The following is a 17123-nucleotide window of genomic DNA, read 5'->3' on the forward strand; positions in this document are numbered from 1 at the left end:
CTATGAGGGTTATCGATCAATATCAATTAATTATCCCTATGAGGGTCCAGGCTGCCCAGGGCAGTAGTGAAGTTCCTGTCCCTGGAGGGGTCTGGAAGACATGGTGATGTGGTGCTGAGGGCCATGGTTTGGTGGGACCTGGCAGTGCTGGGTTAATAGGTCAATGAATCTTATAGACATTTAGGTTGGAATAGACTTTTGTGATTCTTCTCAGTGGTGCCCAGCAATAGGGCAAGAGGCAGCATGCACAGACTGAAGCACAAGAGGTTCCCTCTGAACTTCAGGGAACAGCTTTTGACTGTGAGGGTGATGGGGCACTGGCACAGGCTGCCCAGAAGAGTGTTGAAATCTCCATCCTTGGAGGTATTCCAAAGCTATCTGGATATGTTCCTGGACAGGCAGCTGTAGATGGCTTTTCTTGAGTTGGACAGATGAGTTGTAGAGGTTCCTTCCCACCCCAACCCTTCTGTGAACTCATTCTTTGCATGTGGCTGGACTGTTCCAGTGGTGGCCATGAAGCAGCAGCACTTGGTGGGTACGTTCCCAATGTAACAGCTCTTGCTTGTGTGGCTGTCTGGTGGGCATGCTGGAGGCTGTCTGCATCTCTGTGCCACTGCTGGAAGGTCCCAGGTTGTCCTGGATGAAGCCAGATGAGGGAAATGAGTCCATAACTGATTTGTTGTTCAGAGAAATGAACACTGTCAGCAAGGTAGGAAGCAGCAGCCAAAGCCAGGAGGTTCATCCCAGCTGGCTGAGACAGGAAAAGGGAGAGGAACCTGTGCAAGTGGGATGGGAGGTGGTGATTCATGGGTGACCTTATCGCTGGGAGGAAAAAACAGCTCTGCCTCGGGCCAAGGGAGACTGTCAGGGCCGAGGGTGATCTGTGTAGGCAGAGAGGAGTTGTAAATGGGAGTTGTCAAGTCGTTAAAGGCAGCACTGAATGAAGGCAGCTCTCTGGGAAGTGCAGAGAGCCTTGATTTCCCCCTGAAGACACTAGAAACCACCTTGACTCCATGGAATTGGTAGGGAGAACCTGGAAATCTGGTGGTGAATGGGAAGAATGAAACTTAGGGGATCATAGAATAGTTTAGGTTGGAAGGGACCTTTAAAACTCTTCCAGTCCAACTCCCTGCCCTCAGCAGGGACATCCCCAACCAGAGCAGGTTGCTCACAGCCCCTAACAACCTCACCTGGGATGATGCCAGGGATGGGACATCTCCCACCTCTGGGCAGCCTGGGACAGGCTCTCACCATCCTCAGTGTCAAACATTTCTTCCTTCTCTCCACTCTCAATCTCCCTCTTTCAGTTCACCCCTTGGCCTGTCACAACAGGACTTCAGAAAAACCATCCCCAGCTTTCTTGGGCCCACTGAAGCACTGCAAGGCCACCAGAAGGTCTCCCTGGAGCCTTCTCTTCTGCAGGCTGCCCAAGCCCAACTCTCTCAGCCTGGAGCCTCCCAGCAGAGCCCTTCCAGCCCTGCCAGCATTGCTGTGGCCTCCTCTGGCCCTGCTCCAACTTGTAGCACCATAAAGCAGCGAGGGTACCAGAAGGAGCAATTCCCCTTGTCATGAATGCTGGCTGCTGGGCAATAAAATACATTATTTATGGAGGAAATCTTGTGCAAACCCTTTTGAGCAGAAGATTTACCTGTGGAGGTACAAGGAAAGCCCTGCAAATACATTAGGTGTTGTGTTGTGTTGGAGGTGCTATGACTTAAATCATCACTGTGCAGGGATACTGGTGTGGAGGGGGAAAGAGTGTTGGTGTTTTCTTTTTTTCTTCCTCAGGTCTTAAAAATGAACCAAAACACCTCTGTGAGCTGATGGTCATGTGAAGACCTTGAAGGGAATAGTTCAGCAAGCCTTTGTGTAAATATTCAGTGTTCTTCCAGTGTGTATTTGTAGTAGTTCAGTGCAGGAAAACAACTGCGGTTAGCCTTCAGAGATAAATATTCTTTATCTTTCTTTGCCCATAAGAAGTCAGTGCTCTGGGGCAAAGTCAAACTGAGTCTAAGTTTTGTGCTGTGGTGGATATTCGTGCTGGCCTTGGACAAGTCCTCTCTTGATGTGTCCAAAAAATGTCCTTTTTAAAGCTTTGTTATCTCAATTATTTTTCACCATGGAGAGGCTACGTCTTGCTGAACATTTGTTGGGTGAATTTGCCATTTTCCCTGTTCTTAAAGCTTTTTTATTTATTTATTTTTAATGCTCTAACTTTGTTACTCTGTTTACTGGCCTGTCTTTACAGTCCTACAATGCTCCATGTTAGCAGACCAGATGTTCAAATCCACACTGAAATGGGTGGATGCTGGGAGAGAGCTTCCCAAAAAACACTCCCACCCCAAAATACCCCAAAATACCTCAAAATACTGCCTCTTCATTTCACAGCCAGTAGCCTGGCTCCTTTACTGTGCTTTGTTTAGGTTTGGACAGCTTGGCCTCCTCATAGTCCTGTCCCCTTGCATACTGGTTGCTCAGGAGTGAGTATTTGTGGTGCTGTGAGTGCAGTATGTTGGCTGGAGACAGCTCCAGTTTGTTCTGTAAGTTCCTGCAGCACAGCACCAGTCTGTACTGGCCCCCCTGGCTCAGCCTCTTGGAGCAAGTCCAGTCCAGAGGAGGCCACAGCAATGCTGGCAGGGCTGGAAGGGCTCTGCTGGGAGGCTCCAGGCTGAGAGAGTTGGGCTTGGGCAGCCTGCAGAAGAGAAGGTTCCAGGGAGACCTTCTGGTGGCCTTGCAGTGCTTCAAGGGGCCTAGAAGAAAGCTGGGGACAGAGTTTTTCTGAGGTCCTGTTGTGAAAGGACAAAGGGTGATGAAACTAAGAGAGGGAGATTGAGAGTGGAGAGAAGGAAGAAATGCTTTAGGCTGAGGGTGGTGAGAGCCTGTCCCAGGCTGCCCAGAGAGGTGGGAGATGTCCCATCCCTGGCAGCATTCCAGGTGAGGTTGTTTGGGGCTGTGAGCAACCTGCTGTGGTTTGGGGATGTCCCTGCTGACTGCAGAGGGGTTGAAGTGGATGAGCTTTAAAAGTCCCTTCTGACCCAAACCATTTGATAATTCTAGGAAGTCAACTTGATCAGTAACCCAGCCCAGGTGCTGCCTGGACACCAGTTTAGGGAAACCAGGTTGTTACAGCTTTGCTTTTTTCTCACCTGGCCCCAGCAAGGAGGTCGTTGTTCACACTCAAACAACTGAAGACCTCTGCTCTCAGTTGGGGGGGCTTTAGCAGGGGAGTTGGACTTGATCACTGGAGGTCCCTTCCAACTCCCACCATTCTGTGAGCAACCTGATCTAGTGTGAGGTGTCCCTGCCTATGGCAAGGGGGTTGAGACTAGATGATCCTTGAGGTCCCTTCCAACCCTAACAATTCTATGATTCTATATGAAAAAGCAAGTAATTCTGGTGTTGGATCCCTGAAGGATGTGAGCTGTGGTGGTTGGGACAGCAGGGACAGGGACAGCTTTATCATACAGCTGCAAACAGGGGCTTTCCTGCAAAATTTCCATTTGCCTTATCTCTCCATTTTTTGTCTTGCAGTGTTGTAAGCAAACACCAGCAGCACTTCCTGAAGCCCCGATGAGTCAGTCGGGGATGTTTGGGGCAGAAGTGTCAAGGTTAGGAAGTTCTTCTTGCCATCCCTGGTGGGCCCAGCAATGGGCAGGCAGTGGTAGAGCCCCACAGACCGGGTGGACTGCTTCTTCTCTCTACCAACCTTGTGCCACCCCTTGGCTGCCTGTGCTGGGGTTTGTGCCAGCTGCACTGGGCCAAGCCTTTTCCCTGCATTGCTTGATCCTGTTCTGCTTTAAGCTCTTCCGAAAGAGGCTTCCAAGCAGGAGACAAAAGTCAGTAAATATTTCTAGTGTGAATTTCTTGGAATAATCCTGGCAACCTTGTATATAATCTTAGATGCGTTGGAGATTGTTTTAGGAGGTTAAGAGGATGGGGCTGGACTCTTTTCAGTAGTGCTCAGGGACAGGCCAAGGGGCAAGGGGCACAAACTGGAACCGAGAAGGTTCCATCTGAACAGGAGGAGAAAGTTGTTTGTTGTGAGGGTGGTGGAGGCCTGGAGCAGGCTGCCCAGAGAGGGTGTGGAGTGTCCTTGTGTGGAGAGCTTGCAACCCCCCCGACCATTGTGCTGCTGGGCAAGCTGCTGTGTGTGGCACAGGTTTAGCAGAGGGGTTGGACTGGATGATCTCCCAGAGGTCCTTTCCAACACTCACCAGTCTGTGATTCTATGTGCTAATGTCTCTAAGGGTTAGTTTGGTCCTGGTTTCATCTCTTGGTGCAGCTCATCCTGGTAATTTCAAAATACAAGCAGTGTCTAGGAATGTGAGAGCTGTCTGAAAGATGTCCCCTCTGCTTGGTGGTAATTGAAGGGCAGGAACCAGACTAGGCTGGAGGGGAAGAAGCCAAACAAGGTGAAGGAATTAGCAAGTCCTAGCTCCAGTGTGAGGAGTGTGTGATTTAATTAAAACGTACAGCACTGAGGGAAGCAATGAACTGCTCCTGAGCTGCATGATGAAATCCAGCTGTGGCCTCTGGAGAACAAACAGCCTGTTGTCCCTCCAGTTTCCAGAACATGTGTGGTGGGTTGAAAATTCCTCTCCAACGTTAATTTAGCCAGACCAGCTCAGTGGAAGTCAATGAAAGCTGTATTTACAAGCCAAACTACAATCTACAACGGAATGCAATGGATATGTGCGAAATATACACTATTTACAGTGCTTTACAGGAATTTACAATTAATAAACAGCACAAGGACCCCCTGGCCAAAACACCAGGGGAGCTGCAACAGCTTTTCTGTCCCTGCCTCCTCCCTACTCCCCTGTACAAAAGGAACAAGAGGGAGAAGCAGAGATAATAGACTTAGCCAAAATAAAAGTGATGCAGCCAAGGTCAGGCAGAAGCACACAGTTAATATCTCCCCAGCAAAGAAGTGAGAAGGGAGAGAAATTGGTTTGGGAAACAAATCTTGTGGAAAATCTCTCTCCTTCACCACCCAATCCCCAACAGGGATTTATTCACACTTTTACTACTTTCTGCTCAAGATCTGTGAAAAACTTTAAAGGCATAGCCTAAAACTACCATAACATGGTTATGGATCATATTTCCATTTTACAGATGTCATCTTGTGCTGCAGGATTGCAGAGCACAGATGAGATTTTGCAACTCTTCAGGGACCTTTTCCAAGCCATTGATGAGGCCCTGGCTGGGCATTGCTGAGTCTTATCAGTGTTATTTCCAGGGCAGTTGTTGCTGGTGCACTCTGTTGGCCTCAACCTGCAAAACTTCCTTTTGGAGAAGAGTTTGAAAGGGCAGAGAAAGCTGTTTCCTGCAGGAAAAGGAGAGGCTATGTTCCTGAGATCCAGAACATTTGTGCCTTAGTGATTAAAGCTGCTGCCAGAGTCAAATGGATGAGTCTTTTTTTTTTTTTTTTTTTTCTCTCTCCTCAAACCCAGAAGCAGCCCCAAAACCCACAATTCATCCCTGTGGTGTCCATCTTAAGAGATGATTTGTTCGAGTGCAGTGTTTGGGTCAAGTGTAGGTGGTCTTGGGTGTGGGTAGGCTGTGGCTGATGCATGACAGGAGAGTCCCATGTTTCACCTTGGTGGACTTCTTAGGATGTCAGGGAGTGATAGAACTGGGGGGAATGGAGCAAAAATAGAAATGGGAAGATTCAGATTGGATGTGAGGAAGAAGTCTTTCACCATGAGGGTGGTGAGAGACTGGCAGAGGTTGCCCACGGAGGTGGTGGAAGCCTCATCCCTGGAGGTGTTTGCAGCCAGGCTGGAGGTGGCTGTGAGCAACCTGCTGTAGTGTGAGGTGTCCCTGCCCATGGCAGGGGGGTTGGGACTGGCTGAGCCTTGAGGTCCCTTCCAGCCCTGACAATTCTGTGATTCTATGAATAGAGGAGTGATTCACAGGAGGTGAATTTTGCCTTCTCTGGGTTAAAGCTTGAGTGTCTGTGTGCTCTGGTCATTACTTCTACAGTTGAAATGTTGACTGCTCTGTTCCAGGGTGGTACATGGGTACTTTCCTGGGCAGGTGCTTAATAAATACAGTATAGTAACTTCCTTTTATTGCATTTCAGGCAGCAGCAGCTGGTCTTGGCTATGTGGGGGGATATGTCATCAACACCTACAAGAGCTATGACAACTTTCTGCAGGACAAGTATGCTCTGTTGCCAGCTGTGATCATTCTTTGTGTGGCTGTGGTGATGTTCATCATTGGGTTCATTGGCTGCTGTGCCACCTTCCGGGAGTCTCGAGTTGGCCTAGGTCTGGTGAGTGTTGCCTGTTTTTGCATGTCCTCTTCTTCACCACCTTCTTCATTCTCCTCTTTTGATGGTTGGACTTGATCTTAGAGGTCTTTTCCAAACAAAACAGTGCTGTGATTGTATTCTGTGACCCTGTTGGATGGTATGGGAGGTGCTCCTCTAGACCTTCTGAGGGTGCACAGAACAGAAAGTAGAAGATATTCCATGCTGAAGCACTGCTCCTTCAAGGGAGTTACATGCAAGGCACTTGCTTGATGGTGAGCAAGGCACAGGCTAAAGGATGAGTTGTGCCTTGTAGAAACAAGACATGGGCAACTTCATGGCTCTGCCTTGGCTACCTTGCTGGAGATGAGTGTGGAGAGCAGTCACTTTAGAGAAGAAGGCTGTTGGTGAGGGGACAGATGTGAATTTCCAAAGCAAGCAAAACAGAATTGCAGAATGGTAGAGGCTGGAGCTCACCCAGTCCAACCCCCTTGTTCAAGCAGGGCACCCACAGCAGCTTGCCCAGCAGCACAATGGCCAGGGGGTGTGGGAAGCTCTCTACACAAGGACACTCCACAACCTCTCTGGGCAGCCTGCTCCAGCCCTTCACCACCCTCACACCAAAAAAGTTTCTCCTCTTATTTAGGTGGAATTTCCTGGGTTCCAGTTTATGCCCATTGCCCCTTGGCCTGTCCCTCGGTACCACTGCCAAGAATCTGGCCCCAGCCTCTTGCCCCTGAGACTATCTCTTGCTGAGCATTGCTCAGATGCCCTCTGGGGCTGCTCTTCTCCAGGCTCAACAGCCCCAGGGGCTCTCAGCCTTTGCTCCTCATAGAGATGCTCCAGGCCCTCAGAATGTTTAGCCTCCAGTGGACTCTCTCCAGTCACTGCTTCTCTTTGCTGAACTGAGGAGCCCAGAAGTGGAGACAGTTCTCCAGTTGTGGCCTCACTAGGGCAGAGTAGAGAGGGAGGAGAACCTCCCTCAACCTGCTGGCCACACTACTTCTCCCCCTAGAGACCATTGGCCCTTTTTGGCCCCAAGGGCACATTGCTGGCTCATGGTGAACTTGTCCACCAGCACTCCTAGGTCCTTCACAGAGGGCTGCTTTCCAGCTTTTTTCAGCTGACTTCAGTTCTCATATTCCTGAAAGTATGATTGGCAGCCACCTTGTGAAGTGTTTCACAGGCTCTTTGTGCAGCTTTCGGGAGGCTGCCTGCATTGGGCCCAGATTCTGGGGAGCTTTGGTCCCTGCCATGCACAGTGATCTCCTAAATAATTTTCTGGAAACTATTCTGATGGTAAAGACAAGAACATATAAGGATAACTTTGCGTGATCAATTAATGTGCAATTGGATTCAAAAGCTGTGGAGTTCTTCCTTAGAGTCTCTCTCCCTTCTAATTTCAGTTCTTGGCCATTATCCTGGTTATTTTTGTTGCTGAAGTATCTGCTTTTGTCCTGGGATTTGTTTACAGGGAAAAGGTGAGTGAAGAATCAGCTTCTCTGTGTTAACTTAAAAGGAAAAAGAGATCTTGTGCTGTCAGAGTTGAATACATCCAGTGCTCTTGTACTCCATCCATCCTGCAGTCTGCAGGACAAGTGGGAGTGGGGATGTCACCATCCAGCACATGGGTCAGTCTTTGTGGGAATGGAATACATTAAGAACCTGGCAACAGTCTCTAAGCTGGATTAAACAGTTCCTGATGCTCACAAAAGAAGGCTTTTGCATCAGAGGAGGCAAACTCTGATCCAGGGATGTGATTCTTGTTAAGTGTTACCTGAAGTTTACCTGAATCATCATTTCTTTTTAATTTTGTTTTTCCCTGACTTGGTGGGGACACAAACCTTTGCAGTTTCCACTAGATAAAATAAATGGAACTGTACAATCATTTAGGTTGTAAATGTTAGGAATAAGTACTTTGGGAATGTAATAATTTTGAAAGAAAATGTTCCTAATGAACAAACTACACTTTCCCTGGTACAGCTTGAGACCTTTTCCTCTTGTCCTATCACTTGTTCCTTGGGAGAAGAGACCAACCCCCACCTGCCTCCAACCTCCTTTCATGGAGTTGTACACAGCCAGAAGGTCTCCCCCTCAGCCTCCTTTTCTCCAGGCTGAACAGCCCCAGTCCCTTCAGCTGTTTCTCACATGACTTGTGCTTCACATCCTTCACCAGTTTTGTTGCCCTTATCTGGACTTGCACCAGCACCAAAATGTCCTTCTTGGAGTGAGGGGCCAAAACTGAACCCACACACACAGTGTGGCTTCACCAGTGCCTGCCCTCGTCCTGTTTGCAACACCAGTGCTGATCTAGGCCAGGATGCTGGTGACCATCTTGGCCACTTGGGCACCCCCTGGCTCATCTTCAAACAGCTGCTGACCAACACCCTGAGGTCCTTTTCCACTGGGCATTTTCCAGCCACTCCGCTCCAAGCCTTGGAGCGTTCATGAGGTTGTTGTGACCCAAGCGAAGGGCATGGCACTTAGCCTTGTTGAACCTCATGCCATTGACCTTGGCCTGATCCAGCATACTATGTTTAAAGAGACAGACACTTCACCTAAGCCAATATGTTTGTTTTTTTTTTTTTCTATCTGAGTAGGTAAAAACTGATGTACAAGGCACAATGCGCTCAGTCTTTGAGAGATACGATGGGAAAAATCCTGAGTCTACCATTGTGGATTACTTGCAAGAACAGGTAAGAAAATGTTTTGATTGACCTGAGAATTATTTAGAAAAAACCTGGACAAGGAATTTGACTGGCAAAGGAGGGGAAGTAGATCTTTGTGGTTGTATCTTGGAGCTTGGCCCTGCAGCAGTTCAGCTTGTCCAAGGCAGTGGAGGGTGCTCCCCATTTTGCAGATTTGGCCTTTGTGGGCTCCTGCTGTGAAGTTGATGTAGATGAATGGCCTTGTTGACACTATCAGTTGGATCAACCCAAATGAGTTCACATGAATGACTGCTGCTGACAATCCTGTACTGTAAAATAGAAGAGAAGACTCCATCCCACAGCCTGTCACTTTTATATTAGAACTTCCACAAAGAATAGACCAATGAGGAGGTGTTCTGGTTTAAGCTTTCCTGGAGTCCAAAAGCCCAGACGGAATAGATTTAGATTGCCTCCCCTCTCTCTTTTTTCCTGGTAGGGGAAAAGCAAATTAGGCAGGAGAAAAGAGAGGTAAAACTACAAAAGAAACAGTCTGGAATTGGTTTGGAAGTAAAAAGGTAAGTTTAACAAAATATAAAAAGCATTTGAGTAAAAGGAACGTTAAAAAGGTATAAGGAAAAAGGATAAATAAAAGTGTATACAAAACGAGGCATAGCTGGCAAAGGATTCTCTGAATGTTCTTAGGAGTCTGGAGCAGCCTGGAACAGGTCCCACCATGTGGTTACAGCAACAGCAGTAGCAGCATGGAGCAGCATCTTCTGCAGGGGAGGGCACGGGCAAGAGAGAGAGACAGGAAATGGATCCCCTTAAATACACTTGGTAGACAGGAAATGGGATTGGAATAGACTTTGACCTGGGCACCCCTCCCCCTGGGAGGGAGGACCAAGTCTCCCTGCCCACCTGGGTCAGGTTTCATTGTCTACCAGGGCGTTAAGTTCTTTTCAGCCTACCCCTTCCTGGGCTGGGTGTAACCTGGCACAGGAGGTAATAATGTGTGGAAGGAGATGGATCTTGCCCTCCTAAGAGGGGTCTAACTCAACTTTAGCATCCATGTTTGTGTGTCTTCATACATCCCTGTGACTGTGCTGTGTTTGGCAGCTTCGTTGTTGTGGGGTGAAGAACTACAGCGACTGGACAACCACACAGTGGTTCAATTCCACTGGTAACAACAGCGTCCCTCTGAGCTGCTGCAGGCAGGAGCTGAAGAACTGCACAGGGCGTCTGGACCAGCCTCAGGAGCTCAATACTCGGGTGAGGATGAAGGGGCACAGGTTCACAGTGGAGCCATGTCGTGGTTTGAGACTGTGGGTGCCTTTAAGAAACCATAGAGAGGGCCTCCAGGAGGTGGACCGGAAAGTGTAATTTTTATTTCATTCCCGGAATGCCTGCATCTAGCCTTTATAAGGGGAGAGTACAAGCTGTTCCTTCTCCCTTTTCCCTTTTTTTCCCCTTTTCCTCTCTTTCTTCCTTCCTGTCTGGCTCCCTTGTCCTTGCTAACACATGGGAGCTGGGTCTGGAGCAGGCTCAGCAGGGGCCTGAAGCTGGCGAGCCGAATTTTAGCTGTGTCACAAAGGTTCAGTAATGGGGGTGCAGAGAGGCTAAGTAGGGGTGGGGGGCATTTGAGGCCTAAATTTTTAGCCTGGTTTGGTGGAGGCTGGGAGAGCTTTGGCTTAATGGGCTTCTGTGTTAAGTCCAGACTATACATTTTGTGTATTTTGTATGCTTTTGCACTGTAGCATGTAGTGCATGAATAGCACTTCCATTTAATGCTCCCATATATTCTGTGTTTCTATCCAATCCTGTGTGGAGTTCTCTTTATTTTCTTAGAGAAGAATTAAGGAGCCTGTCTTCTGCACTCCTTAAATGCAGGCCATGGTCATGCTCTGCCATGGTCAGACAGAACCAGTGAGGGAAGTGCTTCAGGCAGGGTTTAAGGATAATTAGAAGCATAGAATCATACTGGTTGGAAGAGACCTTTAAGGTCATCAAGTCCAGCTGTTCACCCAGCACTGCCAGGTCACCACTAAGCCATGTCCCTCGGCACCACAGCTACATATCTCTATCGCTTTTCAGCCCTACCAGGGATTGGGGACTCCACCACTTCCCTGATGGGGGAGGGGAAGAAATTGTTCCTCAAGTCCAACTTAAACCTCCCCTGGTGCAACTTGAGGCCATTTCATCCAGTCCTGTCACTTGTTCATTGGGAGGGGAGACCATCCCCCACCTGGCCCCAACCTCCTTTCAGGGAGTTGTAGAGAGCCAGAAGGTCTCCTCTCAGCCTCCTTTTCTCCAGACTAAATAACCTCAGGTCCTTCAGCTGCTCTTCACCAGACCTGTTCTCCCAACCCTTTTCCAACTTTGTTGTCCTTCTCTGGACCTTCTCCAGCCCCTCAATGTCCTTCTTTCAGTGAGGAGCCCAGGTTTGAAGACATAGCCTCACCAGTGCCCAGTGCAAGGGGATGATCTGACTGACCACATTATTGCTGATGCCTCCTCACTCTCTACAACTCTGTATCCCCTCAATCTCCTTTTCTCCAGATTAAACAACCCCAGTTCCCTGTGGTGCTACTCAAGATTTGTGCTCTAGGCCCTTCACCAGCTTTGTTTCCCTTCTCTGCACATGCTTCGTCCAGCACCTCAATGTCCTTCATGGAGTGAGGGGATCAAACCTGAACCCTGTGTGTGAGCATTGATCAATGCTGAGTACAGAGAGAGAATTGCTTCCCTAGTCCTGCTGGAACTTATCTAACCCTAGGTCTCCCAAACCCTTTTCTCTCCATACTTTTCCTCTAGCTAATGTCCTTCTCAGAATTCTGTAAGAGCTCCTACACAATGTTAGGGGCCCAGCCTGATGTTTGGTTTTGTCTGTCTGATGGTAACTCCTCCATTTCATGTTGCCACAGAAGCACCATGATAAGGCCAGAGCACTAGCTGTGGGCATCTACTTCAAATAGATACGGGGGAGGGGAAGAGACTCTTCTAGGATAGAATGTGATTGTAGAACTGTGTGCCAGGTTCTTCACTCTGAGATACTTGCCCTTAAGTTGGCTTCTAGAGATACCATTTCTGGTCTTCTTGGCTCTGAGTTTTGGGCACTTCTGTAAGTGAGCTGAGCTAGATAAGATTGAGAGGCAGCAAATGTCAGTGAATTAGTTTGTGAGAGCCTTTCCTTAAGCAAGAGAACAAGAAGACATCAGGTCTGGAAGACAAGCATTGGAAGCCCTTACGTCTGCAAGTTTTAGAAGGTACTTCTTTCTTTAAAGTGTCAGGGAGGAAGAAAGAAAAAAGAACCCAGGCAGATCAATGTTTTTTAACTTGTTTTCACCTCTTTTTCCTGGCAGGGCTGTGCAGAGGAGCTGGAGAATGGCCTGCAGAATGTTTTCAGCTATGCTATGCTTGTAATCCTGGGGTTTGCCATTGTGAAGGTAAATGTGTATGTCTCTTCCCTGATGGAAAAGAACATTGTTTGCCCTTTGATCTGGGGGCTCTTCTCTCATGTCCTGTTAGCCTACAACCTTTTTCTGTCTCTGAAGTAGACTCAGTCCTCTGTTCCCCACTTACTTTCTTCCAGCTTTCTCCATTTCTGTCTGATAATAAGGGGAGGGATCCAAAATGCTAGTTGGGGTTTTTGGGGTGGAAAGTCAACAGAGAATCCATTTTGGTCAATTGGTAAGAATTACAATAAGCTGGGTGTGTTAAAAGGCCTAGATCCAGATTTTTTTTTTTTTTTTTAAGAACCAGCTTCTGCTGTATTTAAATGGGATTTTATAAAAAAGCCTCATTGAAGTTTTACACAGAACCCAGTGAACAGTCCGGGGCTTGGAGACCTGGAATCAAAATGGACTAGGAACATGAGTAGGCGTGAAACAAGCAGGGCTCTTCAGAGACTAATGAGATGGAATTATATAGAGTGTGGCAGCAGATCATCTTAGAATCATAGAATTGTCATGGGTGGAAGGGACCCTAAAGATCATCCAGTCCCAACCCCCTGCCATGGCCAGGGACACCTCACACTACAGCAGGTTGCTCACAGCCACCTCCAGCCTGGCTGCAAAAACCTCCAGGGATGAGGCTTCCACCACCTCCCTGGGCAACCTCTGCCAGTCTCTCACCACCCTCAGGGGGAAGAATTTCTTCCTCACATCCAATCTAAATCTCCCCATTTCTAGTTTGCTCCATTCCCCTCAGTCCTATCACTCCCTGACACCCTACAAAGTCCCTCCCCAGCTTTCCTGTAGCCCCCTTCAGATCCTGGAAGGCCACAAGAAGGTCTCTGTGGAGCCTTCTCTTCTCCAGACTAACAACCCCAACTCTCTCCATCTGTACTCATAGCAGAGAAGCTTCAGCCTTCTGCGCATCCTTGTAGCCCTTCTCTGGACATGCTCCAGCATGTCCAAGGGCAAAGAATGCCCCTGCTATGACATGCTTGAGCATGTCCAGATCCTTCCTGTAGTAGGGATCCAGGACTGGGTGCAGTACTCCTGGTGGGGTCTCACCAGAGCAGAGAGGGAGAATCACCTCCCTCACCAAACTCATCACAGGTGACATCTCCAAGAAATACCAGCACAGCTTGGTGAAGATTTGACCCATCAATTTCAGCCTGATGGTTTGTCCTTGTTCCTTGTTCTCCCAGATTAACAACCTGTTCCTTGCTGACACAGATTTGAACCATTTAATAACAGCAAAGCAGTTTGTCTTTGTCTGCTCTCTATGTAAGAGCAGCTGTAAGCTGAACCTGGGCAGAACACTGTACAGCTTAACATCCTGCTCCTGAACTCAATGCAGAAGCCAGTCTGTCCAGATATGTCATCCCCATGGCTTAATTAAACTTCCCTTTTCTTTGTTTTGGCCCTAGTGGGGAGGTGATTGATCTCATGGCCTTTAAATTGCTCATTTCTCTTCCCTCTCTGGAAGTGGTGAGTTCTGCACTCCCCTTACATGTCCCATTACTATTCATGATGAACCCTTACATCAGGGCCTTCCCTGTGATCATTGCTACATTTCCCCACAGTAAGATACCTCTGGAATTAATGTGAATGTCTAAATTAATAGGAGGGAAAAAATCCAGCTGCAGCTATTATTGTAATGCAAAAAGTCACTTTCTTTAGATGTATTTCCTAAGTGTGTTTTAGTATGCAAAGAATGCCCCTCCTATGATGAAAAGGTCTAATGAACATAGAGGTGTTGGGTCTGATGACTGAAAGAAAATCATAGAATCAGTCAGGGTTGGAAGGGAACACAAGGATCATCTAATTCCAACCCCCCTGCCATGGCCAGGGACACCTCACACTGGATCAGGCTGGCCAGAGCCTCATCCAGCCTGGCCTTAAACACCTCCAGGGATGGGGCTCCAACCACCTCCCTGGACAACCCATTCCAGGCTCTCACCACTCATGGGGAAGAACTTCTTCCTCACATCCAGTCTGAATCTCCCCATTTCCAGCTTTATTCCATTCCCCCTGGTCCTATCACTACCTGAGATCCTAAAAAGTCCCTCCCCAGCTTTCCTGTAGCCCCCTTCAGATACTGGAAGGCCACAAGAAGGTCACCTCGGAGCCTTCTCTTCTCCAGACTGAACAGCCCCAACTCTCTCAGTCTCTCCTCACAGCAGAGCAGCTCCAGCCCTCTGCTCATCCTCATGGCCCTTCTCTGGACACCTTCCAGCATGTCCAGATCCCTCTTGTAATAGAGGCTCCAGAACTGGATGCAGTACTCCAGGTGGGGTCTCACCAGAGCTGAGCAGAGGGGGAGAATCCCCTCCCTGGCCCTGCTGGCCACACTTCTCCTGATGCAGCCCAGGCTCTGGTTGGCTTTCTGGGCTGCAAGTGCACATTGACAGCTCCTGTTGAGCTTCTCATCCACCCACCCCCAAGTCCCTCTCCTCAGGGCTGCTTTCCAGCCAGTCCCTGCCCAGCCTGGATTTGTGCTTGGGATTGCCTCGACCCAGCTGCAGGACCCTGCACTTGGTCTTGTTGAATCTCATGAGGTTGGCTTGTGCCCACCTCTCCAGCCTGTCCAGGTCCCTCTGGATGGATCCCTTCCTTCCAGCCTGTCTGCTGCACCACACAGCTTGGTGTCATCAGGAACTTGCTGAGGGCACACTCAATGCCTCCGTCCATGGCACTGACAAAGATGTTGAACAAGACTGGTCCCAGGACTGATCCCTGAGGGACTCTGTTTGTCCCTAGCCTGCACTGGGACATGGAGCCATTGACAGCCACTCTTTGGGTGCACCATCAAGCCAGTTCTTTATCCACCTTGTGGTCCACCCATCAAACCCATGTGTCACCAGTTTGGAGACCAGGATGTGGTGTGGGACAGTGTGGAAGGCTTTGCTCAGGTCCAGGTAAATGCAGCAGAACTAAATAAATGCCTGTCTGTCTCTTTCTCTTTTCCAGTTCTTTGGCATGCTGAGTGTCTGTGTGCTTACTTGCAAGAGAGAAGACACTGGATATCAGCCTCTTTACTCAGGGATGTTTACTTAATCAAGAAAAGTTACCTTTGCATTTTTGCTTCCCTGATGACGAGATTGACTTGCAAAGATGAACGCTAAATGGACAATGTATGACCTTCTGGCCAAATATTTTATGTACCTGGAACAGAGAACATTGTGTATTGATCTATGGGGTTGGGGGGAAGTTCCTTGCAGTTGACATGAAATAGCAGTTCAGTGCCCTGCAGCAACATGCTCTGATTTTTGCATACAGCAAGTCTGGGGATTTTTTTGTTGTTTGTTTTCGGTGAGGTTGTTGACTTGAATGTGTGACTTCAGATAGCACCATGAGAAATGTTATTTTTAATCACTAAACAGACTTTGAGGCCTCAGGAGGGGTTCCGGTTGTCTGAACAAAGATCACACCGTTCCCATAATGTGGTTAAGCAGGAAAAACCAAACTTCTGAATGCCACAAGTGTGAGGAGTTAAAATACTTTTTTTTTTTTTTTTTTTTATCTTTATGTATCTAGTGGTGTGGCTTTTTCCCTTTATGGTCCTATGTTGCAATTTAGTTTACTGCAGAGGTTCTTAGTGCAAGACAACCCTGAGTTAAAAGTCTAGAACAGACATCTGAGTTGTTATATTTAGGCAGTTAGCAAATGTGAACAATCTCAGGTGAGGAGGGGGATATGTGTTTCAAGCTTTAGTGCTTGGAACAACTCTGGCTTGTTGGGTTGTGGTTTTCTTTCTCTTGATTATTACCTTCTATCAAACATTGCTTATGAAGCAGGGGTTTGAAATGCTGTTATTCTTTTACTGATGTGTTTATGGTTTGTCTGAAAGATGTTTAATGTGGAAGTTGAGAAGCTACTGAGGCAAATGCCAGCTAAAAGGTGGGAGTCATGAGACGCATTGGCTGAAGATGGTTGTGTAGACAGGACTGCTGGAAGGATTGGTGCAGCCACTTCTGTATCATTCATGCCCTGACTGCTTTTCACCACGAAAAATATGGCAATTGCTCCAGTAATGAGGAGTTTCAATGACCTATATTGTCCAGCAGCATCATGTGACTCCTGGTTTGATTTAAATTTTTTTTTCTCTCTTAAAGTTCTGCTGGCCAGAGTCAGGCCTTGGGTTGCATTACTGCTTTAAAAATGCTCTTTTAGCCCATGTGTATTGGTTTAGTTCTCAGTTATTTAGGGGCTTGGGGATTTGTTTTAGAGTTGAGGAAGGGAGGAAACTGCAACTTTTCTTCACTAGGAAATTGCGGAACAGCAACAGCTCTTTGCTCAAAGTCAAAAAAAAAAAACCCAACTTTTTTTTTTCAGGAAATCAGAAAAGCAATTTATTTTTTCCCCCTACAGACAAAAACAAAAAGGCAATGTATGATGTTGATGTTCTGTATTGGACATACCAAGTACCTGTATGTCTTAAAAAGTGACTTAAGTTTTATTGAGAGCTTTTGTCTTCTGTTAAACACCTAAATAAACTGAATTTATATAACCAGTTAACAAATACTGTGGTGGGCTCTTCTGCTGGTGGGGAGAAGTGCTCTAGGATGGAAAAGGATGAAGAGGGCTGAAAAGCACTCTGGGAGGGAAAGGGAAAAAATCACAGAACCATAAAATTGGTTTGGCTGGAAAAGGTCTTTAAGATCGAGTTCAACCATTGACTTACGACCACCCTGGCCATTAAACCATGTCTCATTGTGCCATCCCTGTCCACACATCTCTTCACAACACGTCCAGGGATGGGGACTCCACCACCTC

At 47.7% G+C, this 17123-nt stretch overlaps 1 protein-coding gene across 2 annotated transcripts in view; it reads left to right on the top strand.

Annotated features, from left to right (window-relative positions):
• The window catches only part of LOC128971655 (tetraspanin-36-like), a 29788-nt gene extending 12959 nt beyond the window's left edge, over positions 1-16829 (top strand). Inside the window, exons 2-8 of one of the 2 annotated variants that reach the window (XR_008489244.1) lie at positions 6086-6277; positions 7660-7734; positions 8854-8949; positions 10018-10170; positions 12261-12344; positions 15318-15481; positions 16198-16829. Coding sequence is in view for 1 of the 2 variants with exons in the window: in XM_054387268.1 (XP_054243243.1) it covers positions 6086-6277; positions 7660-7734; positions 8854-8949; positions 10018-10170; positions 12261-12344; positions 15318-15404 (687 nt within the window). In the remaining variant the exon portion in view is untranslated. Of the gene's footprint in view, positions 1-6085; positions 6278-7659; positions 7735-8853; positions 8950-10017; positions 10171-12260; positions 12345-15317; positions 15834-16197 lie in introns of those variants that run through there. The other variant, XM_054387268.1, reaches the window with a different exon arrangement.
• Positions 16830-17123: the final 294 nt, after the last annotated feature.

This window comes from Indicator indicator, chromosome 15, assembly GCF_027791375.1.
Source record: "Indicator indicator isolate 239-I01 chromosome 15, UM_Iind_1.1, whole genome shotgun sequence".
NCBI classification, from domain to species: domain Eukaryota; kingdom Metazoa; phylum Chordata; class Aves; order Piciformes; family Indicatoridae; genus Indicator; species Indicator indicator.